The 26,531-nt window shown below is 45.9% G+C and overlaps 4 protein-coding genes across 7 annotated transcripts in view; 3 read left to right on the top strand and 1 right to left on the bottom strand.

Annotated features, from left to right (window-relative positions):
* Ikbkg (inhibitor of nuclear factor kappa B kinase regulatory subunit gamma) overlaps nt 1-1,945 on the bottom strand; it is a 65,768-nt gene extending 63,823 nt beyond the window's left edge. Inside the window, exon 1 of one of the 2 annotated variants that reach the window (XM_076918303.1) lies at nt 1,820-1,945. The gene's annotated coding sequence lies outside the window, so the exon portion shown is untranslated. The remainder of the gene's footprint in view (nt 1-1,819) is intronic. The other variant, XM_076918307.1, reaches the window with a different exon arrangement.
* Nucleotides 1,946-2,004: 59 nt separating this feature from the next.
* Fam3a (FAM3 metabolism regulating signaling molecule A) lies at nt 2,005-10,428 on the top strand. Of its 2 annotated transcripts, none has more exons than XM_034485046.2 (9): nt 2,005-2,553; nt 3,981-4,094; nt 4,594-4,617; nt 7,373-7,496; nt 7,623-7,681; nt 8,066-8,116; nt 8,362-8,518; nt 8,602-8,728; nt 9,728-10,428. In XM_034485046.2, exons 1-9 carry the CDS (start codon nt 2,541-2,543, stop codon nt 9,821-9,823), a joined length of 765 nt encoding a protein of 254 aa, XP_034340937.1. In that variant the 5' UTR covers nt 2,005-2,540; the 3' UTR covers nt 9,824-10,428. The 2 variants fall into 2 exon arrangements, with proteins under 2 accessions (XP_034340937.1, XP_034340939.1); XM_034485048.2 differs by having other exon boundaries at nt 2,007-2,553; nt 8,434-8,518.
* Nucleotides 10,429-13,329: 2,901 nt separating this feature from the next.
* On the top strand, nt 13,330-21,758 carry Slc10a3 (solute carrier family 10 member 3). 2 transcript variants are annotated; one of them, XM_034485042.2, is made up of 3 exons: nt 13,330-17,946; nt 18,429-18,497; nt 19,967-21,758. In XM_034485042.2, the coding sequence occupies exon 3, from the start codon at nt 20,105-20,107 to the stop codon at nt 21,524-21,526; it is 1,422 nt and encodes a 473-aa protein (XP_034340933.1). In that variant the 5' UTR covers nt 13,330-17,946; nt 18,429-18,497; nt 19,967-20,104; the 3' UTR covers nt 21,527-21,758. The 2 variants fall into 2 exon arrangements, with proteins under 2 accessions (XP_034340933.1, XP_034340934.1); XM_034485043.2 differs by lacking the exon at nt 18,429-18,497.
* A 664-nt stretch (nt 21,759-22,422) lies between these two features.
* Nucleotides 22,423-25,288, top strand: Ubl4a (ubiquitin like 4A). Its single transcript, XM_034486082.2, has 4 exons — nt 22,423-22,582; nt 22,744-22,849; nt 23,093-23,301; nt 23,417-25,288. Exons 1-4 carry the CDS (start codon nt 22,535-22,537, stop codon nt 23,525-23,527), a joined length of 474 nt encoding a protein of 157 aa, XP_034341973.1. The 5' UTR covers nt 22,423-22,534; the 3' UTR covers nt 23,528-25,288.
* Nucleotides 25,289-26,531: the final 1,243 nt, after the last annotated feature.

The raw sequence follows: 26,531 nt of genomic DNA, 5'->3' as shown, positions 1-26,531 counted from the left end.
ATCCCAGGACTAAGTAGGTATAGGCAAGAAGTCCAAGGTCATCCTTGGAAACATTGTAAGTTAAAGGCTATATGAGATTCCATCTCAAAAACATGCAGCAGGGCTGGGTGTGTTAGCATATGCGTTTAACTCAGAAGGTAGATATTTGTACATTTGAGGCCAGCCTGGTCTATAGACAGAGTTCCAGGACAGCCATGGCTATATAGTGAGTCCTTGTATAAACAAAATAAAACATAGTGATACAAAAGAAAATAAAGATCTGGAACTGATTCCCAGGCTTCTGATGTCCATCATTGTTGGAGTGGCCCTGGAGAATGGGGAGTTTCCCCTGGGCCTTCAAGGAGACTTACCAAACTTCTTCTGCTGCTCTACACAAGTTACAAACCTTGTTTTCTAAATACCACTAATCTGGTAGATAACCTGGGTGACCTATCAGTTTGAGGACATTTAGTAGCTGGCGGCTTCAACTGAGCCCTACTGAGGAGGGTATTGTGCCCAAGGATTGATGCCAGAAGTACACAAGACCACCAAACTCAGTGACAAAACACAAACCCCTGACTATAGCAGAAGACTACTAAAACAAATGCTCTTGACCATAAGCATTGGAGAGTATCTATGAGGAACTAGTCAGTCAGTATGGAAACTACTGTATTCTTTTTTTTATATTCATTTTGTTGTTGTTACTATTTTATCTTTACTTAATGTTTTCTTTTTTAAAAAATTTAATTAGTGTGTGTATGTGTGTGTAAGAGGAGGAAGAAGAGGAAGAAGAGGTCAGAGAGGTGCCAGATCCCCTGAAGCTGGAATTACAGGCAGTTGTAAGCTGCCTAATGTGAGTGTAAGGAATCCAACACGGGTACCCTGCAAAAACAGTATGTGCCCTTAACCACTGAGCTACCTCTCCAATTTCCTACAATTTTTGAAATTTTATTTTATGTATATAAGTGGTTTTCCTACATACAAGTTTCCTACATGCATGCCTGATGCCTGAGATGGTCAGAATAAGACATCAAATTCCCTGAGACAGGTTTCATGCAGCTAAGGCTGACCTCGAAGTTGATAAGTGGCTGAGGATGCTTTGAACTCTTGATCCTCCTCTCCTGTCTCCACTTCCCAAGTACTGAGATTACAGGTGTTACCAAATTGAAAATGCTATAATCTAACTAAAACAGTGCTTCTGTAAACTTTTTCTGTATTTTGGAGCATTACCAAAGTGGGGTGGAGTTCCTGTAAGTAGGCTCATTGGGTCAAAGGACAGGAATGTTGTTTTAGTTCTGTTCAGCAGCTGCGTGAGAGACAGATAGATCCAGCTAAAAAGGACTGGCCTAGCTGCCCTGGCACTGTGGGTGGTTGAGGCAAAAAGCTCAGACCTGAGGGTCCAGAGAAATGTTCCAAACATCCCCTCACTGATTGATACATAAAACAGAACGCTCTCAGGAAAGAACACTAAGCAGAAAGAAAGCAACCAAAAGTTTACATCCACATGTGCTTCTGAACTTTCCATATTCTTACATGGTTAATGATTTAAGGTTGAACACATGTCAACCTTAAGTCATTATCTATGTCCCCACATCCATTCTCTTATGAGCCATGAAAGCTCTAATATCAAGTCACAATCGGAGCTTCAGCTCATCAAACGTTGAAATAAAAGATCTCTCACCTAAGAGGACTTGTGGAGGAAGTGAGAATGGGGGCTCTGGTGATTTACACCTGTAATTCCAACATTTGAGAACCTGAAGCAGGAGAATCGCTCCAAGTTTGAGGACAGCCTGGGTTACATAGAGTTTTAAGCAAACATGAACTATAAAGTGTATAGTACCTCAAAGTCTAGAAGGAGATTTCATCTTGCAGCAGTGACTTCAGCTCTTTGTAGGAAGCTAGGCTGCTCAGCTTTAGCACAAGAGGAGTGAATAGCCACACTAAGTACCTCCCACCCAGCCTCTGGAGAAGAGGGTGGAGGCAGGTCTGGAGGTGGAGCCTGCGTGAGGACCTGCGGACCCACAGCGCAGCCTATGGGCCTATGGCGGAGCGACGTCTGTGGGCTGTGGCCTTCTGCGGGCGGCCATTGTCGTGCCTGCTAAGCTTTTCTACGTGACTCATTTGCTTCACCCAGCCGGCAGAGCGAGACCATTGGGGAACTCCCTGATCCGGTCTGCGTCTCCCTACACCCAGGCAACATCCTTGGCCCGCCTATTCTCTGCCGCCAGACTCGAGACGATCGACCTGAGCCCAGGGCCTAACACGGGAGGGTCCCGGGTCGAGGAGAACTATTGCTACGTTCCCGTCCTGGAGGCTTCTGTTAGCCAGACTGAGGCGCGACGGATTCCCAAGGCTCTCCTGGCCAGGCAGGGCTTCTCCTAGCGCTCTCCTGAGCCTGGACTGGTATTTGGAGGAACAAGTCATAGCACCGATCTCGCCCAGCACAAACTTGCCCCTGTCCCCACCCCCAAGCCTACTCTTTCCTGTTTCATTCCTCCCAGAACCCACAGTTCCCAAACAGTGCACCTGCCGGAGGTCCCAACCCAGCGGGAGAAGTGGACATGAGGTTGGCAGGTGGGTGGCTTCCACAGCGAACTGAAGAGAGGCCAGGTGTCCTCATGTCTGTGTTAGGAAGGGCCTGGGTGGTCACTGGTTTGTTTATTTATTAATGGATGACTGTGCACAAGCACTCATTTTATGAGCAAATTCTTTCACCTCTGAGGACATCAGCTTCCCAAACTATGAGTAGTTAAGGAATGAAAAAAAAAAAAAAAAAATATATATATATATATATATATATATATATATACACAAATAACAGGCCAGCTGCCTTTTGGAAAATGAACTGATGAATTGTGAGAAATAGGCTCCAGAGAGCCTAGTAGCTGGGTGGAGAGGAGTGGAGAGTAGAGATAGAGAAGCGTGGCCTTAGAAGAGACTGACTTAGGTGCCTGTGAGGTTGGGTGTCATCCTAGTGCCAGCTCTGCTGTCAGCTGGACTACTAACATGAATGTGCCTTGGAGGGACTGTATGGGGTGAGAGTAGAATTTTAGAACTGGTAAGGTAGCAGCTTTGTGGATAAGTCCAAATTGGACTTTAAGGAACTGGCTGGGAAGATATGGGTTCAAGACAGATCAGGACTGGAGGTGTAAGGTGTCATTGCTGCATGGTGAAATCTCCCATACAGTACGAAGAACGGAGAAGGCAGCCTGGAAAAGAACACCTTTTGAGGAGAGAGTAATGAAACACAATCTAACCAACAAAGAGGAAGTCCCAGAGAATGGGGTCAGGAGACAGTAGTATCCTGGAACCTAGTAGTGAAGTGTTTGCATCAGGAGGGCTTGGGCAGCCCACTGGGAGGTCAAGAAAGAGCAGACAATCAGAAATGTGACATCATGAAAGCCATAGGTTTGAAAGGTCTTCAGTTGATGTTGTGGGAGCAAGACTAGATTGGAAGAATTTGTGGGAGAGAGTTGGGGAGTGAGGTAATAGAAATCACAATGTAGTTGTCTTTTTATGTGTATGCTAGGGGATGGAAGCCAGGGTCTTATGCATGTTGGGCAAATGCTCTACCACAGAGCTATATCCCAAGCCAGAATATAAATTTTTAAAGAGTTTGGTGGAGAAGTGGAAGATGAAGAGTCAGGGAATGAGATTTTTCTTGCAGGAGCTCTGTTTCATCTTTAAGAAGTTAGGACCTGTTGATAATATGAGAGAAAGTGAGCTAGAAAGAAGGAGTCTTCGCACAATGTATCTGGGACAGGAGAGAACTTGATAGATCCTGAATCAGGTAGGACTGGTTTTCACAAGGAGTATACTAAGAGGAAGTTCAAGTCTATCTCTTGGGTCTGGTAGATAGCAATCAGTCCCCCACCTTCCAATCCTACCATCACTTGTTCCCAAGTAGAAGGGGAGATCTGGTCATGTGAGGTAGTGGGTTATTGCAAGGTTTGTTCACTGATATCTGAGATAGTCCTGCTCTGTGTCTATCCTGCCTGCAGGCCCCCTGCGCATTGTGGCCCTAATCATCATTATGGGTCTCACCTGGATCCTAGTCATCATCCTCCTAGGTGGTCCTGGTGTTGGCCTTCCTCGAATTCAGCAATTCTTCACCAGTGAGTGTGGGGACCCTCTTGATTCACTGTAGAGGTGTCCAATATGGGTTATGGTGGTTGGGTTTCCCGTTCCCTTCTTAGCAGGCTTCCTTTTGCTGCCCTAGATATATCTTCCAGCACAAATGCATCCTTGTTCCTACCAACCATCCTTGAGAAAAACACCCCTAATTGCAATCAATATTGAGTGGAAGTTGATAGAATAAGAATAAGGAGTGGAAAGGCCCCCATTGAATATTGATTGTCCTTGGACTTTTAGTTGGGCTCTGAGACACACAAAGGATTCTACACCTTGACACTGGTGCCAAAGTCACCTAAACACTATTTACAATCCCAATTTATCCTTTTCCTGGAGCAGGCAGTTTTACATCAGGGCATCATTGAGACTTGAGTGGGAAACATGTCAAATATAGCCTGACTTGGCCCTGAGTCCTTGAGCCTGCTTGCTTTGCTGTAGGCTCCTGGAGGCCTCCATGCTAATAGACAAACTCTCTACCTACAGGCCCAGAGAACTCAGTGACTGCAGGTAAGCCTCCTGTCCCTCTCTTATTCCCTCCTGTACCTGTATTTCATACTGCCTTTTGTGACACCGCTGCCTGCTGTCAGCCAGCCCCACTAGGATTTCCATTCTCCATCTGGAGTCTCCCAACTAGCTGTCATAGGCATCTGTGCTGTGAACCTAGTAAATTAGTTAGCCACCATCAGAAGGTGAAAGGGGCAGGCATAGGAAAAAAAAAATTCCCATTCCAAACAAGAGACATTAGGATGAAGCAGAGGCTTATGGTCCTAAGCAAGTCCCAATTACAGCAGGGCAAATTCTAGATATCAGGGCCTAAGAAGAAATCTCTATATCCAGGTACTCTGTTTTCTAGGCCCACCAAAGTGACCATATCCTCTGGGCCCTTTGGCCTCTTCATCCCTAGTTCTGTATTCAAAATCAACCACATACCTCCCTCCCTTCCTTTCTCCCTTCCTTTCTTTATTCATTCCTTCCTTTCTCCCTCCTTTCCCCTTCCCTCACTTCTTTCTTTCTTTCCTTCCTTTTGTCTTTCATTCCTTTGTTTCTTCCATCCTCCTATTCTCATCTCGGTTCTTTTCATAGGCTGACAATGTTTCTGTTGGTATAAATCTCTAACAAATTTTGCTGGCTTCTCATGCAGTTCATGAAGGCCTAGGTTATAAGACAAGAGAATCCTCCACAGGTCCATTCTGTATAATCCCATCTCAAGTCCGGGCTTCTGAGAGGCAGGAGCACACACAAGCTTCCTTTCCTTAGCAAGTTCTTAGCCAGCCATCATCTTTGTGTTCTCTCTAAAGTATACTTTTTAAAAAGTTTTATAGTGCTGGGAATTAAACCCAGGACCTCACACATACTGAACAAATACTCTACACAGAGCTATTTTTCTAGCCCATAAAATGTTTCAGATTTTTTGACAGAGTTTCACTCTGTAACACAAACTGACCTTGAACTTACTATGTAGCTCTCAAAGTCTATGTTCCTCCAGTGTTACCCTATCAAATTCTGGAATTACAGATTTGGACTGCTTTCTCAATTTTTGCAATATAATTTAACTAACATTTTTTTTTTCTTTCCCTTCCCTTTGTGACAGGGCTTAATGAATACCAGGCTATCATTAAACTCACTATATAGCCAAGGGTAACCTTAAATTCCTGATCTTCCTCCATCTCCCAAGTGCTAGGATTACAAGCATATGTCTGGCTAGCCTGAGATTTTTTTTTTATATCTTTATGTTCTATTTTCTTCATGATTAATATTTTTCTCCAACTATTCTGTCTACTCTCATTTTACCATAAGCAGCAGCAAAGAAAAACCAGACCATACCTTTAACACTGTGCTTGAGAATCTCTTTTGCTAAATATTTTACAAGCTTTCTTTCCTACAAAATACCAGAACAGTTGACACTTTATAACAAGGATGAGCTTTCCTCCCACACCCAATAATGGCTTCTTCAACTTCCTTTTAAGGTCTCACCGGAAGATCTATAATATTCATGTTCCTATCAACACTTTGTTTAGGATGATGTAAGTGAAAGATTCAACAGAAGAATCTTTCTCTATTGCTCTTTCTTTCTGAGCTTACCAGAATTGTGTTTACTATCAATATTGCTAAATTTGTTTTAATATAGAGGTTTACTGTACAGGCCAGGATAGCCTTGAATCATGTTCCTTCTACATCATCCATCTAAGTCTGGGATTAAAGATATGTAGCACCATACCTGGCTTCCCTCTGTATTCCTACCAACAGGGTTTCAGGTTTTCTTTGTTTTTGTCTTTGTTTTTATTTTTGTTTTAAGCAGTCCAGGCTCTTTCTACAGTACACCTCAAAACTCTGTAGCTTTTGTCCACTCTACCCAGTTCCAAATCCATTTTTACATCCTTAGGTATTTGTGGTATTTATTTATATAAACCCCAAATTCCTGTCACCAAACCTATATTAGCTTCCTAAAGCTACTAAAAAACAACAACAACAACAAACAAACAAAATAAAGCAGAAGCCTTAAAACAACCAAAATTTATCTTCTCACAATGTTTGGAACTGGGAGTATGAATGGCAGGGCTGTACTTCCTCTTAAAGCTCCAAGTAAGGGTCTTTCTGTGTCTCTGCAGATTCTAGAAGCCATCTATGTGCCTCATCTTGTAACTGCACCACTCTGCCTTTTGCCTGTACTGTCTTACAACATCTCCTGTATGCTTTTGTCTCATAAGGACACCAGTCACACTAAGGGTTCAACATGTTCCAGTATGACTTCATCATAACTTATCTATCTGTAAAGACCCTGTTTCCCAGCCACATTCTAAGGAACTGAGAGTTCTGACTCCAGTATAGTTTATAGGATCATAATTCAAGCCATGACAGAGGTCACCTCCACCCTTACCCTAAAGAAATACAAAGGCTAGTAGAGCCCTGTGCTCAGCTCATCCACTTTGGTCTGTGTGCCTCATTCAAGTAGCTCCCACCCTGACTTTCTGGATCCTCTGCTTTATTCTGACTGTACAAGAGTTCTAATACAGTTGTCAACCCCCTTTCCCTTTTCCTACCAGTAGCAGAAAAACCTAATTCTTGGAGTCCCTACCTCCTTATTCAACATACCACTTGGAAGAAGCATCCCCAGCTTTGGTCTGAGCTCCACCCACCTCCTTCCCCATTTCCATGCTCTGTAGCTGTTCCTTCAGCCCTGTGGCTGGTCCTGACCTTTACCCTCAGATCTCAGGTGACACCAGGGTCAGTCATATGGGTCACATCTGCTATCATTACTCAGAACCAAGGGCCAGGAAGTACAAGTGCGGCCTGCCCCAGCCATGTCCTGAAGAGCACCTGGCCTTTCGCATAGTCAGCGGGGCTGCCAATGTCATCGGGCCCAAGATCTGCCTCGAGGACAAGATGTGAGCATATGGGCTGGGAAGTGGGAGGGGAACCTGAGGCCAGGTCTGTAAAGGCCAAGGGCTGAGGATTATTTGAGGACGAGCAAAGCTGATAAGCCCACAAGAGATCTTCTTACCCCCTGCTAGGCTCATGAGCAGCGTCAAGGACAATGTGGGCCGTGGGCTGAACATCGCCCTGGTGAATGGTGAGTCCACCATGTTATAGGGTCAGAATTCAGATTATAGAAGCAGATACCATGGTATGGCCTGTCCCCTCCACTTCATTACTCCCTATGCAGGTGCAGGTGGCTTCTGGGCACTCCCCAGGAGACTTGGGAAGAATTCTATGCCAGCTGAAAGGTCCACAAAGGAAGTCACCCAGTGAATGTGATAGTAGTGATAATAGTGGAGATGCTTAGGACCTCAGATGCTAGTGGCTCTATGGGCTGCAACTCTGTGAATGAGAGGATGACAGGACATGTCATCCTTCTAGAAAGGGCTGCCACCCACCATATTTGAGCCTGGGCTAGGTCCTCAGGTGGTAAAGTGGCATGGCCCAGCTTGCTCAGCAGATCTTCCTCTTGATACAGGGGTCAGTGGTGAGCTCCTAGAAGCCAGAGCCTTTGACATGTGGGCTGGAGGTGAGTGCCCACCACAATATCCTACTGTACATTTTTCTCCCTGAAACCTTGCCTTCTGTCTTTGCACTCAGCTATACAAGTATTGCCTTGGGGTTCACAAAATGCAGGGGATGGGGAAATCTGTCTGGATTCGTTTTGTGACTGCATGGCCCTAGCTTCTTTACCAATTTGTCTGTGTTTATACTGATGGTCTTTGATGTGGAACAGCCCTGGCCCAGTCCCTACTTTGTTTTCCTCATTCGAAGAATATTGTTTGGTGGGGAAGGGCTGCTTGGTGGAACCTGAAGCTCCATATTCTGTGGGCCCATCTCCACCAGATGTCAATGATCTCTTGAAGTTCATCCGACCACTGCATGAAGGTACTCTGGTGTTTGTGGCATCCTATGATGATCCAGCTACCAAGTAAGTGACTGCCAAGTATAGCTTCAGTCTTGTTCCAGTACAGTAATAATCCCCAGTTCACATTTCTTCCTACTGTGTGACAGGATGAATGAAGAGACCAGGAAGCTTTTTTCTGAGCTGGGCAGCAGGAATGCCAAGGAACTAGCCTTCCGTGACAGCTGGGTGTTTGTGGGAGCCAAGGGTGTACAGAACAAGAGCCCCTTTGAGCAGGTACAGCAGAGAACCTAGCACCTCTGCCTCCTATCCCTGGCAACCTGGCCACCCCTTCTCTTTATATCAAAGCTTCCCTGAATTCTCTACCCAGCTGATTCTGATCTCTGTCCCTGACCTTTGCCCTGGTTAGGCTTGGCCCCTTGTTATCACCATGGGGAGAGACAGTAAATTTGATCTTTCCTGTCCTGTACATATTTCAACCTAAGGAATCTTTAAATGTCAAATTGCATATAGGCCAGACTTATACCCAAGAAATCTTTGCAAATACCTTCAGGATGCTCAGTCAAGGGATATATCTCACTTATGGTGGGTGTTTGTCTAGCATACACGAGGTTCTGTGTTCAATCCTTAGTATTACATAAAACTGAGCAGAGGATACACCCATAATAATTAACACTGAAAGTAAAAGCAAGAGGATCAGAAGTTCAAGATTATCCTCGGCTGCATATCAAATTTCAGGCCAGCCTGGGCTACATGAAATACTTTTTCAGATTTTAAAAAGAAAAAAGATGCTCACTACCATCCTAGCCTTGTCATAACCCAGTTTTCCAATTTATGCTATACACTCCTTTCTCACCTCCCTTGGGTTTGCTCTTAGAGTACATCAGTCAGGGTTTATGCTAGAGGATGCTAGAGAGAGGAGGGCCCCTGGCATCATCCTTACCTAAAGAGGCTCTCAGCAAAAAGTCTTAGGTAGGCCTTCAAGCACTGCTTTCAACAAATACAGATTTCTCCATTGCTTTGGCTGACAAAAACAACTCAAGCTCATGCCAGCCAAGACCCTTCACCCCAACTAGTGCAGCAGCTTCCAGGGCTACATGGACTCCCTTTTATACACAGTGTTCACCTTGGCCCATCCCCAGGTCACTTATTAAAGAATAGACCACTACAGCCATCCCCAGTTTTCCCTGTGTGAAGGGAAGGGCAACAAACTGAAGAGTACCCTGGTGGTTGGCCCCTGAGAGCCAGGTCATGACTTCCTATTAACCTCTACAGCATATGAAGAACAGTAAGCACACCAACAAGTATGAGGGCTGGCCAGAGGCCCTGGAGATGGAAGGCTGTATCCCTCGAAGGAGCATGTCGGGCTAGCACAGCAAAGCTCTGGGACCAGACTGAAGGAGGCAGCATGTCACCAGTGTAGGGTGGAGACTGTGCCCCATGCCCAGGCATGAGGCTCCTCCTCCCTAATACATTAGGGCTTGAAAGTAGCCTCAAGGTGATGGGGGCTGCAGGGCTAGCCCATTTAATTTTGTCAGGGAGCTTAAGTACCTGTGTCCTTGTTTTCCTAAAGCTGATCTTACAGTCAGTTCCCACCCAGCCCCTTCCTCTGCCCCTCCTGTGTCATCTTGTTTCTTGAGTGCCCCCAGAGGCAAAGGTCTTCAGTGTTTGCCCCTCTCACTGGAGCAGCCATCGGGTAGGTTGGGACATCTTCAAGAAACTCTCCCTCACAGAGGCAGTGCACTGCTATCCAACCCTGTTTTCAATGTGATCCCTTAAGTAAGCTAAATTAGAGCTTAATCAGATGACTTCTGCAAGCCTGAATGGAGCAGTCTGGCCTTTAGTGCCCAAGTAGCTGGAGTTCCTCACAAGGTGTATGGCAGTATGCAGTTTGTCAGAGGGTTCACCTTCTAAATGACTTGGTTGTTAATAAACTAATCTCTTGCAATGGAATAAAGTGTATTCAGATGTCCTTAGCGAAGAGTCAAGGGCTGTTGTTGTTGTTGGTGGTGGTGGTGATGGTGGTGGTGGTGGTGGTGGTGGTGGTGGTTTGTGTGTGTGTGTGTGTGTGTGTGTGTGTGTGTTTGTTTGTGTGTGTAGAAGAGAGGTAAGTCCCAGAGGCTCAAGCAATGCTCCTGGAGCTTAGCAAGACAGCTTTTGTCAAAGGGCCCTGTGGCCAGATGTGTCTCAGATAGGAGGTAGAATAGCTCCCAGCTGACATTACCCATGGATTTGATTAGAAAGATGGTTCTGTACTCAGGAACTCAAGGAAACTCACCACCTCTCAGTAACCCAGTGTGAGCATATAGGGGAAAAGATAGGAATTAAAACCAGTACAGGCACTGAAATAACTCCAGGAGTGCAGAAGCAACCAGGTTCCAAAAGGGAAAGAACACAGCTTGGAATTTCTAGAGGAGAGATATCAAAGCATACTAATTTGAGGATCCCATAAAGCATCTCTGAGGTGGCCATGCCAGGAGTGATAAACTTAGAAGTCCTACTGTGGTAACCTGCTTTCTTTCTTTTTTTTAAGATTTATTAATTTATTTAATGTATATGAGTACATTGTAGCTGCCTTCAGACAAACCAAAGAGGGCATCGGGTCCCATTACAAATGGTTGTGAGCCACCATGTGGTTGCTGGGAATTGAACTCAGGACCTCTGGAAGAGCAGATGGTGCTCTTAACCACTGAGCCATCTCTCTAGCCCGGCAACCTGCTTTCTAAGCCTTCAACCCATTGCTGTTAAGTACTAAGTCTCAGAAAAAAAAAATGGTGAGTGCAAATCAGGCCTCAGAAAGTGAGAATAGGGCTGGGTATGGTACTATACATCTATTATTCTAACACTTGGAAGTGGAGTGAAGCAGAAGGTTCAAAAGTTCAAATCAAACTGTGACTGCTTAGCAAATTCCAGGACATCCTGGGCTACATGAGGTGCTGTATCCATAAAGGGGTGGGGGATGGCTTATAAGATAATGTACCTGCTGCCAAACCTGGTGATCCCTAGAATCCATGGTAGAAGGATAGAAGCAAGTCTTGCAAGTTTTCCTCTAACCATATTTTAGACATGTGCATACACATACACAAGTAATTAATGTTAAGGAAAAAAAAGGAAAGAAAAAAAGAATAAAAAGAATGGAAGTATTCAATGGCAGGAATATGCTGGTTCAGAGATATGGAGTGCCCAGGAGAGGCATGCTAGGGAAGAGATAGTTGTTTATCCAAGACTAAAAGAGTCAAGCAGGAAAGTCAGCAGGGCTCTCAACTCTTTGTCTCAGATATAGTGATGATAATAGCTAACACCCAGCCCTCTGAGTCTATACTGAATTCTGTGTGTTTGTGCAGGTGTGTTCATATGGATGCATGTTTATGTGCATTCATATGGAGGCCAGAAGTCAACCTTGAGTGTCCTTCTTCAAATGCTATCTACCTTGTGTTCTTTATTTGGTTTGAGTTTGGGTTTTTGGTAGAGTTTGCTGCTGCTGTTGTTTGGAAAGAGTTTTGTTTGTTAAACAGTCTCACTGTAGTTCTGACTGGCCTGGAACTTGCAAATATCCTCTTACCTCTACTTCCCAACTGTTGAAATTAAAGGTCGGTACCAAGCCCAGCATTGGTTACTTGTTTTGTTGTTTTGAGAAGTGTCTCATTATGTAGCCCTGGCTATCCTGGAACTCACAAAGATCTGCCTGTTTCAAGTCCTGGGATGAAAGGCATGTGTCACTACATTCCACTGCTTTTATTTGTTTGTTTATTTGTTTGTTTGTTCATATGGCCTGGAACTCAGAATTAGGCTTAAGGCCTTAAGCTCCAGGTATCTACCTAAGTCTACCTCCCCAGCACTGCTCCCATGCCTGCCTTTTTTATTTATGTGGGTTCTGGGGTCAGACTCAGGTCCTCATGCTTGCACAGCAAGTACTTTATAGACTAAACACTCTTCCAGCCTCTCTGTACCAGACTCTGTGAAGTATATTCTGGGGGCTCAATGGTCTTATGTTCTATCCCCAGCGCTGCCAAAAGAAAATTACACTTCTGTTGTCTCCTTTTCAAAAGACTTTCTTTTTTGGAGCCATTTTATGTTCACAGCAAACTGAGTGAAAATTACAGAAACTGCCCATCAGACTCCTGTTGATCACAATAAGTATTTTTCAACATCATGTTTGCTATGGGTATTATGCATTTTTGATGTTTGTCTCTTGATTCTTCTATTATGGGAAATTTCAAAAAATCTCAAGGTATAGAGAGAATAAAATCCAGTACACCTGTGACCTGCTTCCACAATGTAGCCAGTATTGTCTCTGCTACACTTAGAATGCTCCCAATGGAGGTCAAAAAAGTCTCAACTTATTCTTTCAAGATGTTAGTTTTAGCCGGGCGGTGGTGGCGCACGCCTTTAATCCCAGCACTTGGGAGGCAGAGGCAGGTGGATTTCTGAGTTCGAGGCCAGCCTGGTCTACAGAGTGAGTTCCAGGACAGCCAGTTCTACACAGAGAAACTCTGTCTCGAAAAACCAAAAAAAAAAAAAAAAAAAAAAAAAAAGATGTTAGTTTTATACAACATGTTTACACAGTTCACACAATCCTAAAACGTCTTGTCATTATTGCCATTGTATAGAAAAGTTAAAGGGCCTTGTTGAGTTTAGGAAAGCTACAACAAGACCTAGAGGTTAGGTATGAAATGAATAGGCTCCCTGGGTTAGCAGCTTACTCCCAGATGAGGCAGAATCTCACTAAATATGGTCACTATTATCTAGAAGGGCAGAGACCCTCCTGTGCATCCCAGACAATTGTAACTGTCCAATCTTTGTCTTTGGGGGGGGGGTGCGGGGGGAGGGAGAGAGAGGGAGAGAGAATGTGCTGGAGGTCAACTTTAGGTATTTTCTTCAATTACTTGCCACCTTAATTTTTAAAACAGGAATGCTTTTTTCATCTCTTAATTTTATTTTATGTGTTTGTGTATTTTGCCTGCACATATCTTTGTGCACTACTTTTGTTCCCAGTGCTTGTAGAGGCCAGAAGAGGGTGTCTGATCACCTGGAACTGAAGTTACAGAGCAGCCAGTGCTCTTAACCTCTTAGAGCCACCTCTCTAGTCTGTGTGTGTGTGTGTGTGTGTGTGTGTGTGTAGAGTTAATTTTTAAATATTTTCTAATATTTAAAAATTTTTAAAATATTTTAATTACATTTCAATTTACTTTGTATGTGTATAAGTGTATGTGTGTGTCTGTATCTGTGTGTGTAGGTATATGTCAGAAGACAACTTGAGAGAATGGGTTCTTTTCTGCCATTATATGGGCCCTGCCAGAAATCAAACTCAAATCATCAGGCTTGGTGGCAGGTACCTTTATCTACTGAGTCATCCCATTAATCCCACCTTGTTTTCTGAGAAACAGTCTCTCATTGGCCTGGAATTCACTGAGTAAACTAGGCTGGCTAGCAGTGAGCCCCAGGGATCCTCCTGTCTTTATCTTCCCACCACTGGAATTACAAGCATGTACTACCATGATCTGAAGATTGAAATTGGGTATTTGTGCTCAATTTAACTATCTTTTAGGCCCAAAATTTGTCCATTTGCTTTACAAATGTTAACTATGTGTCTTGTTTTACTGCCATGAACAGACACCATGACCAAGGCAAGTCTTATAAAGGACAACATTTAATTGGGGCTGGCTTACAGGTTCAGACGTTCAGTCCAGTATCATCAAGGCAGGAACATGGCAGCATCCAGGCAGGCATGGTGCAGGAGGAGCTGAGAGTTCTATATCTTCATCTGAAGGCTGCTAGAAAACTGGTTCCCACATGGTTAGGAGGAAAGTTTCATTGCCCACCCCACAGTGACACACTTCCTCCAAGGCCACAGCTCCTAATAGTGCCACTCCCTGGGCCAAGCTTATAAAAACCACCATGCTAAGTGTTTGTGTTGAGCAGTCACTGCTACTCAGTAAGAAGAGAGACACAGACATGGCAGCACAGTCTAGATTTATCTCCCATTTGACCCAATACAGGCTAGGAAGCTGATAATTGGGAGTACTGTGTGTCTAGAAACTTTTAGAACAACTTTGAAGACTAACTCTTCTTAGTTGAGATTGGGATATGGGTTCATCCTGCCACCAACCTAACTGGCTATATACATTGGAACATGTACCCACACTAGGTGCCTGTATTAGAGTCACCCATATGCAATCCATCTATTTATTCCCAGAGTGTTGGTGAGATAGTTACTTCAGAGAAAACAAGGTATTGTGACCTGACGCTAAATGCTCAAAACAAATTTTACTATATTTCCTACATGTATTGAATGAACCCTGAATGTACCTGTTTAGATGCCTTCCTCACCTGCCTGACGAAGAGGGTGACCTCTCAGGGTCACCACTGTGGTCCTGTTTCGAAAGTCAGTAGCAGGTCCTCCATCTGAAATGCCTTGTTGTCCTAACTCTTACTATTGTTTGTTTTATATTTTCTATGGTCCAGATGACTTCTCTTTGGGAACTTGATGTTCCTACCCTTCCTTGTTATCTTCTGGGGCAAATTAATTCCCTTAACCAACTTCAGATATTTTCTTGCTTCACTCCCCCTTTCCTGCAAACAAAGCTGCAAAATTCTTCATTTCAGCTGGGCAGTGGTGGCGCATGCCTTTGATCCCAGCACTTGGGAGGCAGAGGCAGGTGGATTTCTGAGTTCGAGGCCAGCCTGGTCTAAAGAGTGAGTTCCAGGACAGCCAGGACTACACAGAGAAACCCTGTCTAGAAAAACAAAAAAAAATTCTTAATGTCAGACATCCAAGCATTCCCTCAGCTTTTCAAGGAAGGCTGAAATGACTAATGACAATAAGCAAGCAGTCTTCTAACCATTTTCTTCCCTGATCCCAACATACAGCAGGAATTAGTGGCTTTCAGGTGCCCACACCCAGCATGGCCAAAACATCCAGCAGTTCCACTCAACAGCATTGAGGCCAGTCCAAGAGCACAGATGACTGGAATACATCAATTCTGATGTCCACTAAGGACACAACTAAAATGTGACAATTATGATTTCCACCAAGGACACAACTCTTAAGTTTTTCTTCCCTGGTTCTTTCGGCTGACTATCTTCAGACAGACCCATTGCCCCTTTCCAAACTGAATCTTCAACCCCAGCATGTGACAAACAGTCCTGATTCTAAACACTGCTGTCTTCAAGCAGTACCCTTCAAGCCCATATGAAACATACAGTAACAACATTCTGAGATACCAGGTATATACCCAGTGGTATGCTTACTCATCCTCTAAGCAGTGGGACTTCAAAACTTTAGTTTTGTTTTTTACTTTTACTCTCTCTCTCTCTCTCTCTCTCTCTCTCTCTCTCTCTCTCTCTCTCTCTGTGTGTGTGTGTGTGTGTGTGTGTGGTGGTGTTGTGGGCCCATGTGTTAAAGCCAGAGAGGTATGGGGAACATGAGATTCTTTCATCTATCACTCTGCATTATTTCTTTAAGACATTTTCATATTCAGATTCATTTCTCACTGAATCTGAAGTTTACTGTTTTGGCTAGGATGTCTTGCTAGCAAACTCCTGGAATCCATCTATCTCCACCCACCCCAACACTGAAGTTACAAGCACACGCAGCCATCTTTGGATTTTTTACAAGAGTATTGGAGCTGGATTTATAGGTTGTGATCCACATGACACACGTGTGGGGACCAAATTCAGGTCTTCCCCAAGAACAGTATGCACTCACTCTTGTCTCTCTGAAGCTATTTTTTCTTGGCTTTTAAATTATGTATTATTCAGTAGTTTCATATATGAATACAATGCATTTAGATCATATCCACCCCCTCATTCCCCTTCTCTAGCACTTGTTTGTTGTGAGGTAAGATCTCCTGTAGCTCAGGCTGGCTTTATAACTGAGAGTGGCCTTGAACTCCTCCTTTCACTTCCCTTTGCTGGTTGGGCCCAACTACAGGTTGGGCCATCACACCTCCTTATTTATTTTTTTAAATAAATAAATATGTGTAGCCCAGGCTGGCCTCGAACTCATGATCCTCCTGCTTCTTCAGCAAATCCTACCGGCATGCACCACCACAACTGGCTTAAATATATATTTTTAAAAGATAAGCTGGCCTTAAATATCCAATCCTCCTGCCAGGTGGTGGTGCACGACGTTAATCCCAGCACTCAGGAAGCAAATCAGGCAGATCTCTGAGTTCCAAGCAGCCCTGGTCAGCAGCAAGTTCCAGGACAATCAGGGCTTCTCAGAGAAACCCTGTCTCAGGAAAAAAAATACCCAATCCTCCTGTCTCAGCCTTCGGAATGCTAGCATATCTGAGAAATGGTTCACTTTAGAGCAATACTCATTTATTCTAGTCTTTCCAGTAACTTTGGGAAAAATCACCCTTTTAAAAAAATGTGTATGCATGATTTGTATATGAGTACTCACAGAGGTCAGAGGACAACTTCTAGGAGTCAGTTCTTTCCATTGAACTAGTAATATTGACAGGCCTCTAGTGCTTTTACCAGCTGAGCCATCTTAAAAGCCTCTTTATTTTATTTTCGTTTAGTTTAGTTTTATAGATTTTTTTTAAAGACAGAATTTCTCTGTGTGGCCGGCCTGGAACTCTCTCAGTAGACCTGGCTAGCCTCGAACTCAGTGATTTACCTGCTTATGTCTCCATCCTCATTTTTTTAAAAAAAGAAAGAGATCAAAACAGATAATAAAATGAACGAGTTTATTTTGTACTTTAAAAAGAAAAGCAGATATGGCAATAACAGAACCACCTGCATATAAGTCACCTTTAAAAAATGACGTATGTGTATGTTTGTCTATGCACCACATGCATCCAGTATGGGCAGAGGCAAGAAGAGGGTATCAAATCTCCTGAACTGTAGTTACAGACAGCTGCAAGCTGCTAAGTAGGTGATGGGGAGTCGAACCAGAGACCTCTGAAAAAGTAGTAAGCACTCACTGAGCCATCACTTCAACCGACACATGACCTTTAAATCAATATCGGTTTACTGTCCTCTGACATCACCTTCCCATCACCCATTTTTATCTGAGGAGGTAGCCACACAAGAATGTACTTATTAAGCCGGGCGTTGGTGGCGCACGCCTTTAATCCCAGCACTTGGGAGGCAGAGGCAGGCGGATTTCTGAGTTCGAGGCCAGCCTGGTCTACAGAGTGAGTTCCAGGACAGCTGGGGCTACACAGAGAAACCCTGCCTTGAAAACCAAAAAAAAAAAAAAAAAAAAAAAAGAATGTACTTATTGCTCCACACGCCAATAGCAGTGACTTAGGAAGTCAGGTCTCACGTGGTAGAGCCAGCTCGTCGTTTCCAGAAACGTCACATCCGTTGGGAACCCACACAAGCCCGCCAGGGGCGAGTGCCTCTGTGAGAGGGCGGAGTCCTAGCACGCAGGTGGAGCCTTGGTGGGGCGGAGCCTGTGGGGGGCGGGACGAGGCCCGGGCAGGGCGGGCCTCGCTGCCAGCCCGCCGCTGCTTGTAGGAGCTGTGTGGCCCCAGAAGCAGGTGAGAGACTTTTACCAGGTTGGGAAGGATGGGAGGTGACTTTTGGCAGTTCGCAATCACCGGCTCTGGCCAGACCCAGCGAGAGGCCTTGAGGGCGCGGGTATGACGTGGAGGCTCTTCTGAACCCAAGACTGTCCGTGGGGGTTGTGAGCCCTTCCTAACTTCTCTAACCATCTGACAAACCCTGGACTCCCAGGTGTGGAGGAGACCTGGTCATCACTGCTAGTTATCCTTCAGCCCCTACACTTTGGTGCTGTGGGAAAAACTTCCGGAGGGTATTGCTTCCTCAGCCTTGAAATGTGTTTACTCTAACTCTTCCAGCTCCTCTATCAGCAGAGGTGTAGGATAGGGGCCAAATCTCCCTTAGAGTGACTATGGTCCACCAGTTCTACTGGTAGGATGGGGTATGGGTGGATGGCCCTTAGCCTCTCCCTTAACTGGCTCACATTACTCTGATGTCTACATCTTTTCCTCTTGACTAGTTACTTTACTCTGGTTTTCCTGCCTCCCTCTTCATCAGTGAGACTCAAGGCTGGACCAGGGCCCCCAGGGTAAGTGATCCATACTCAAAATCAGCATAATGTAAAACCTTCTATGTCCACTGCCATCTAGTTGCCTCAATTCTAGCAGATGATGATACAAAGGTGTTGACTATCCAGTTGAGAAAGGGAAGGAGGCAGACCTCTCCTTTTGCCTCATGTTACTCTACTGTTAGAAATACTCGGGTTCACTATAAGTTTAAAACTCTATTAGGTGGTGCACACCTTTATCCCAGCACTTGGGAGGCAGAGGCAGGTGAATCTGAGTTCCAGCCTGGTCAACATGGTGAATTCCAGGCCAGCTAAGACTACACAGTGAGGCCCTTGTCTCAACAGCAGGAGCAGCAGCAGCAGCAACAACAACAGCAAAAAGACTCTGGTAAGGCTGAATGTGGTAGCCTATACCTTTAATTACAGTACATAAGAGATAAAGGCAGGCAGATCTCTGTAAATTTAAGACCAGCCTAGTTTACATGTGAGTTGCAGGTGAACAGAACTACACACAAAGACTCTGTCTCAAACAGAAAGACTCTGTTAGGGTAATGTATTCCAGAAAACACTTAACAGAGACTCTCAGATGTAGCCGCAGCTATGAGAGCTCAAATTCTGAGACCAGAGAGCTCTGACAAGACAAAGTTGCTCAGTGGATACCTATTGTATCCTTACTATATTCCTACTGAAGTTCTACTGTAACTTCCCTTAGAAGCAGGGGCATGCTTCCCACAAGTACTTCCATCTCTAACTATAGAGCAGATGAAACAAGACATGTAGCCACAACTTGTCAGTAGCAGCCTTTGGTTCAGGAAGTCACCTACTGCACATATCACTTTGTTAAGACTTTGTAGCTGGCAAATGGCACTTAGACTCCCTTATTGTATTCTTTAAAGACCTGGATCAGTCCCAAGCCAATGTTCCCATCAGCATCCTTTGTTCTCATCTGACCAGTCTCTGTCTCCCCCAGGAAACCATTTATTTGATTTGCTTTGTTTGAAAATGAACTATCAAGTCTCCCAGGCTGCCCTGGAACTGGCTATATAACTGAAGGATAATCAGACTCTTGGTTCTCTTGGCTCCACCTCCCAAATATGGGGATGACAGGAGTGAGCCACAATACTTAGCCCCTCCAGGCAGCAATTTAGTTCATTCCCATGGTGGTATCATTGCATCTTGAAATGAGTATGAGATGGGTTAGTGGTGACAGTGTTAGAGATTATTCTCCTAAAACCCTCAGGATTAGAACTTCTCTATGATATTACCATAGTAAGAAACTCCATGGAATTTGGCAGCTTGAGTGGGGTTTCCTATATGTAGGTGACCCCTCTTGAGGGCTGAGAAGCTTGAGGCAGGTGTGCTTGAAGAAGAGCTAGCTGAATAACATTTAAGGGCCAGCACTATTCCAAAACTAGAGGTGAAGGGCTGAGAGTCCCTAAGCTTTTAGTTTCTCCTCTTCATTACCACTTTCTTTGCCCTTTCCATTTCAGGAATAGTCCTGCTATCAAGGAAGAAAATATAGGACCAGGACCTTTCCATGGACCCTTCTCAGGACATTCCAACAGCACAAGCAGGGGTGTTCCCCTAAGACACAAGGGGCCTGAAAACACTATCCTCTGTGAACTGCCATGGTGGTCAGGAAAAACAGAGGTAGTTGCCAGCAGTTGCCTGGCCTGGGAGGACAGGGTGGTTGTACAGGTTTTGTAGGCATGCTCGGAACTGCCCTCCTGTTCATCAGCCTGCCATGGGGGTCCCAAGTGATGGCCAGTGCCAACATCAGCACTGCTCTGGGCCACACAAGTGGTCACTATTTGAGTATTGGGGATGGTTCAGTGACAGAGTTTGATTTCCCTGAGAAATGTGAGGGTATCATTGTGATCTCTAGCCAATACACTGGACAGGCCAATGGGACAGGCCCCAGCCCCACACTTAAGGTTATATCCCTGGACACAGAGGTGCTGACCATTAAGAATGTGAGCGCCATAACCTGGGGCAGTGGAGGTGGCTTCGTGGTGAGCATCCACTCAGGTCTGACTGGGCTGGCCCCACTCCACCTTCAGCTCATGGATTTCCATGAGGCCCCACCCCTGCTGATTGAAGAACGGAGAGATTTCTGCATCAGGGTGTCACCTGCTGAAGACCTCCCTTCTGCTCTCAATGCCAACTTGGGCCACTTCTCAGAGAACCCAGTACTCTACCTGCTTCTGCCTCTTATCTTTGTCAACAAGTGTTCATTTGGGTGTAAAGTGGAACTTGAAGTTTTGAAGGAGATCCTACAGAGCCCCCAACCCATGCTGTTGGGCCTCTTGGGCCAGTTTCTGGTCATGCCCTTCTATGCTTTTCTAATGGCCAAAGTCTTCATGCTACCCAAGGCCTTAGCTCTGGGCCTCATCATTACTTGTTCATCACCCGGTGGTGGAGGGAGCTACCTCTTCAGTCTCCTCCTTGGAGGAGATGTCACCCTGGCCATCTCCATGACTTTCATCTCAACAGTAGCTGCCACTGGTTTCCTGCCACTCTCATCAGCCATCTACAGCCACCTTCTCAGCATCCATGAAACACTCCATGTGCCCATCTCCAAGATACTGGGGACTCTGCTGTTTATTGCCATCCCCATAGCAGCAGGTGTGGTGATCAAGTCTAAGCTCCCCAAGTTTTCAGAGCTACTGCTACAGGTCATCAAGCCCTTCAGCTTTGTACTTCTCCTGGGGGGCCTGTTCCTGGCCTACCACATGGGGGTCTTCATTCTAGTGGGAGTCCGGTTACCCATTGTACTGGTGGGTTTCACAGTGCCTCTTGTTGGCCTCTTGGTGGGCTACAGCCTGGCCATCTGCCTGAAGCTGCCAGTGGCCCAGCGGCGAACAGTCAGCATTGAGGTAGGGGTGCAAAACAGCCTGCTAGCCTTAGCCATGCTACAGCTGTCTCTGTGCCGCCTTCAAGCAGACTATGCCTCTCAGGCCCCTTTCATTGTGGCACTGAGTGGTACCTCTGAGATGCTGGCTTTGGTTATTGGCCAGTTCATCTACAGCAGCTTTTTTCCTGTTCCCTGAGCCCTCTCAATCAAGTTTTATAACCCCCAGCCCCCATACTCCTCTCTTCCCACAGTTCTTGTGTACCAAAGGCCTTTAGTTCTCATGCACTATGCACTCAGACAAATCCAGGATTATTTTTTTACTCTTTCCCCCCCCCCCCCCGCCCCAGCTTTCAGTGCCAAAGAGGCCATGCTGAGTTAGATAGTTGGGTATTGCCCAGAAATATATTTCAATAAAAAAACAAAAGCCAGCTTGGGTCCCTTCCAGTCTGTCCCTTGGAGCCTGTGGATTGGGGTAAGATTAGTGTGTCTGGGCAGGTATGGGCCAGAATGGTGAACAAGCTTGGTGACCCTGCATAGAGCCCACTGTTTCCTCACTCACTCTGTTTTACACATGGTAGACGTGGTACCTTTCAGCTGTATCCCCAGATCTACAAAGGTTTTGCTCTAACAGCCCTCCCCAACAGAGCAGACCTCTGCACTATAAGGAATGAGGAGAGCAGAGGCCTCGGTCCACTACTTCAGAGGTTCAGTCAGGATATTTTTACAGCCAGACTAGAAAGGAAGTAGAAAGTCATCAAGCTATGGCAGGCAGGACTTGCCCATTTTTGTATCTGAGAGACACCACCGCATGTTTGCACTGACTTGGTCCACCAGCAGGGCGGGAATTAGCACAGGCCGGTCCTTGCGTGAAGCTGATATTCTGGTCCTTCCTTTCAAGTCACAGCTCCCAGGTTAAGCAAGCCTGACCCTACAGGTACCTCACTTCGATCCCAGTGGGCGGGGCATCCCCACGTCCCCTCATCATTAAGCTCAGGTGACGGCCCCTACCCAAAGCACGGCTGAGGCAGAAGCGAAGGCCCGGAGGCGGGACTGAAGAACGCGCAGGCGGGAGCCACGAGGCGGGCGCGCCCCTTTCACGGCTTCCGGCGGCGGCGGGTGGTTCCGGCGCGCGCCCGGGGCGGCAGCGCGCGGCAGGGGACCGTTGGGGTTTGCGTTGGACGTAGAGTACGGGGTCGTGGACACCATGCAGTTGACCGTGAAGGCGCTCCAGGGCCGAGAGTGCAGCCTACAGGTAAAGTCACCCCGCAGGCTGCTGCACTCACCCACTCCTGCCGCTGGGGGCTGAGGGCGGGTGGGGGAGGCCGGGAGAGCTGACCTCAGGAGTGGGTGCGAGGGCTTCACCGCCCAGGGAATTCGGGCTGAGCCCTTGCCTCTCCACCTCGGCCGGATCAGGTGGCGGAGGACGAGCTAGTGTCTACACTGAAGCACCTGGTCTCGGATAAGCTGAATGTCCCTGTGCGCCAGCAACGTCTGCTGTTCAAGGGCAAGGCCCTAGCAGGTAACCAGGGAAAGGAGCCATCCAGGGAGCCCCACAGGAAGCTGGGGGACGGGATGTACAGGCCAGTGTAATGGATCAGGGCACTGGCTGCCACTGGACCTCAGAAAAGTAGCTGAACCTTCACCACCCCACCACCCCAAAGCCAGATGCTGCAATGCTTCACTCTGGCTGTCTGTGGCAGGATTGCTTCCCAGCCACCCCCACATCAGTGAGGAAGGAACCACACCAATCTCTCTTTGACAGATGAGAAACGACTGTCAGATTACAACATTGGGCCCAATTCTAAGCTCAACCTAGTTGTTAAGCCTTTGGAGAAGGTGCTACTGGAAGAAGGGTCTGCCCACAGACTGGTCGACTCCCCAGCCACCCCCATCTGGCAGCTGATCTCCAAAGTTCTGGCTCGTCACTTCAGTGTAGCAGATGCCAGCAGGGTCCTGGAACAACTACAGAGGGTGAGAAGAGTAGTGCTGGACCTCTAATATTAATGCTTCTACCCTAGCCCCTACCTATTGTAGCATATACCTTCCCACCTGCATCCCCTGAATCCACTTGGTCTTTTCTCCTCAGGATTATGACAGGTCCTTGAGCCGCCTAACACTGGATGACATCGAACGTTTGGCCAGCCGCTTTCTACACCCTGAAGTAACTGAGGCTTTGGAAAAAGGGTTCTGCAAATAGCATTCTGGGATTGTAGGGAGAAATCCCAGGTCAGGCCACAGCTGCATGTTGCATTAAATGTGTTCTCATGTCGCAGTTTGGCTCATAGTGATAATAATAGCTGGTATGTATCCAGCTCTTGCTAGGTGCTAGGTACATGGCCTGAGTTCTCTTCTGCCTCCCACAGCAAAGTTGAGGCTGCACTGTAGAGACACCTAGCAATGGCTTGGGACAGACAGGGTCCAAGTCTAGCCAGCCTATAGAAGTGCCTCTGTAGGAGAAAGAGTGTGCTGTTTTGAGAGATGGGCCTTAGCATTCCCATTTAGCCCACTCAGCATACACCCTCAAAAGACTCCCTCAGGAAGCCACTAGTCCCTGTCACCTGCCCTCTAGTGTGACCCTTGGCAAATCTTCATAGGCCAAGTGGTAGCTATCCAGGGCCCCTCTGCTGCTACAGCCAGTGTGCTCTTGAATGACAAGCAGGTTTAGGGGCTGGAGGATCAGGAAGATACCCCAGCTCTATTCTATGACTTGAGTCAAGTTTCTATGTCACTTTGGTCCCCAACCAAAGTGAGTCTGTTCCATGTTAGCAACTCCTCTGACCTGAATAAGTTTCCTTTCCTGTTTCTCAGTTCAAGGTGGAATCTCTGCTCTCATCACCTACAGTTCCACTTTTGTGTTCAGTAAGCCAACTAAAGCCAAAAGTGAAGTGATAGTCAAGCATGGGCCACTGGATGGAATATCCTGGGCCTTTGTAGCATTAGCTCTTCTTGGGGATACCCTATCTGCTTGGCTCCTCCTGGAAGTAGGTCTCACCCATGAGGGACAACAGGTGACTCAACAAGGCAGTGTCACAACTAGGACTCTCTGCCTTGGTCTCCTTACCCAGTGCTCACCCACAGTATGAAACAGATGCTTCCTCTGCCACCTGTATACAGGGGCTTTTACTTTGCACACCTTCATTGTTTGAGAAGGAACTCAGGGTGCCGAGAAAGAGATTGAAATGTATGCTGAAGGCAGTGATTCCTCTTTTCATTGTACCTATGCCTGGGTGCTAAAGGTCATGTAAGTACTAGCTCCTTTGAGGAAGACCCTCTGGGAGCAGTCAAGCTGGAAAATAGCCACCTACAGGACACTACTATCCCTCTGCATTTGCCAGGAAAGCCACTCTACTATGAATGTTGTTGGGACTACACTTGCCTTTCTTGCCCAAGGGCCTCCTACATAAGCCTTATGGGTCAAATCTTGAGTCCTGGTACAGGAATGGTAAAGTAAGACCTAAGGGGATGTGCAGGTGATAGACCCTGGTATTCCTAAGACCTGGGGTACCACATCAGGGACTTGCTTGTGAGCATGTATATAGAGTGGCAGCTCAGATAATAAGCTTACCAATGACCTTGTTCACTTTGAGTCAGGGAACATATTTGTAAAATTAACACTAAAGATGCATGTGAGACAATTCACCAAAAGGAAGTCTATTAATAAGCTAGACTGCTTTTGGTTTCCAATAATTGGTTCAAGAACACAGTAAACTTATTGGCTTATAAAACTGAAAAAGCTTAGGAATACTGGCAGTGGATGAACAATTTCACCAAGCATCCAGCTTTTTTCCCCGCCTCCCTCTGAATTCTCCAGGATCTGCTTCATCCTCACCATCATTTCCAAGAATCAAAGCTTCATCAAAATCTTTCATTCACTGCCAGTGAGGAGCACTTTCTTTCTGTAGCATAGCTTCTGTCTCAGATGCCCCAGAAAATAAATGTTGTCTCTTACTGGTCAGAACTGAATCTTGTGTAATATTTTGGCTGGGAATATGGGAAAATAAGTTATTATTCATTAGTACCTATTTGGCCAGTCTTGGGGGTCTCTTTCCTGAACACATGAGCTGTACCAGGGAGAAAAAGTAAATGGATGTCCTGGTGATGTCTTGGCCGGTGCAGATGTCAACTATCAACTACAGGAAACATTCCACCAGAAAGAACATGACTTCCTTGAGATAGTAGAGGGGGAAGGGATGAGGACTCAGACAAGGAGAATTTTCTGAGTGAAATTTTTCATTCAAAAACATTTAAAGTTTCTAAAAGCAGAAACAAACCATAGACATATTCATGAGTCTCTTGAGCCAATGCTTCTCAATTCAGAGTACCAGAAGTCTGCAAAATGCTCACTTTGGCCATAGATGAGATGGCAGTGTTTGGATGAGTTTATATAATGGGGCAATTGACAGGTTTTGCTAAGTAGCTACCTATAGAATAAGAAACTGTTCTTGAGAGTTCCTCAAAAATCAGGCTATAGCTGAAACAGAAAACTCACAAATGTAGGAAGGAGTTCTAAAAGGAGTCCAACATTATCTGGTTGCCTTGGGAGGCTGGGATAGCTGTGTATGTGGGAGGTCAGAGACAGAGGGGATGAGAGTTGATGTGGAGATAAGTGAAGAACCCTCAAAATATACAATGTGGAGATAAGTGAAGAACCCTCAAAATATACATTGGGGGCCCTATAATGGAAAAGCTGACCCAGAAAACCAAGAAGATGGCTCCTTTTGATAGCTATTGGATTCTTATGAACCTTTTCTATTCAGGGCACTTATTTCATCCTCATCTGACTGCCAAATGTGGGAAGTGGATGATCCACAACCCAGGCCTAGCTATGTATGTTCCTGAACTCATGTAACCATACTGCTATGCCCAGGAATTATCTGTAAACAGGGAGCGAGCCTTAGATACTGGAAGGATGATTGAGGTGGCTGCCCAGAGAAAGGGGCTTAAAAAGAAGGGTGAGGTCTCAACTTCAAGGGGTCAGCTTTACTAACCACAGAGGAAATTAAAGAGGAGCCAGAGGCAAAAGCATAGGCAGGAGATGGCACCAGTGCAACTCAAGGAGAAGCATCTACAGGGGAGAGTCCCATCAGCACTGCCACTACAGGGACAAGGTGGAGGTTGTTCCCACTGTATGGTAAGCCAAGGAGTCCTTAGAAACCCCATTCCACAAGATATATGTACAATGGAATGGCAACAGGTGGTGT

Source organism: Arvicanthis niloticus, chromosome X (assembly GCF_011762505.2).
Source record: "Arvicanthis niloticus isolate mArvNil1 chromosome X, mArvNil1.pat.X, whole genome shotgun sequence".
In the NCBI taxonomy this organism is placed as follows: domain Eukaryota; kingdom Metazoa; phylum Chordata; class Mammalia; order Rodentia; family Muridae; genus Arvicanthis; species Arvicanthis niloticus.
Note: the sequence above shows the minus strand (reverse complement) of the source record. Positions and strands in the feature narration are given on the sequence as shown.

What these genes read in the sequence shown, in the direction of transcription:
- Fam3a (XM_034485046.2), top strand. An exon ending in GAACATCGCCCTGGTGAATG is followed by an intron (nt 7,682 to 8,065) that starts GTGAGTCCACCA and finishes CTCTTGATACAG; the next exon opens with GGGTCAGTGGTGAGCTCCTA. An exon ending in TATGATGATCCAGCTACCAA is followed by an intron (nt 8,519 to 8,601) that starts GTAAGTGACTGC and finishes ACTGTGTGACAG; the next exon opens with GATGAATGAAGAGACCAGGA.
- Slc10a3 (XM_034485043.2), top strand. Translation starts at nt 20,105, where the DNA reads ATGGTGGTCAGGAAAAACAGAGGTAGTTGCCAGCAGTTGCCTGGCCTG.
- Ubl4a (XM_034486082.2), top strand. Translation starts at nt 22,535, where the DNA reads ATGCAGTTGACCGTGAAGGCGCTCCAGGGCCGAGAGTGCAGCCTACAG. An exon ending in GCCGAGAGTGCAGCCTACAG is followed by an intron (nt 22,583 to 22,743) that starts GTAAAGTCACCC and finishes CGGCCGGATCAG; the next exon opens with GTGGCGGAGGACGAGCTAGT. An exon ending in TCCTGGAACAACTACAGAGG is followed by an intron (nt 23,302 to 23,416) that starts GTGAGAAGAGTA and finishes TTTTCTCCTCAG; the next exon opens with GATTATGACAGGTCCTTGAG.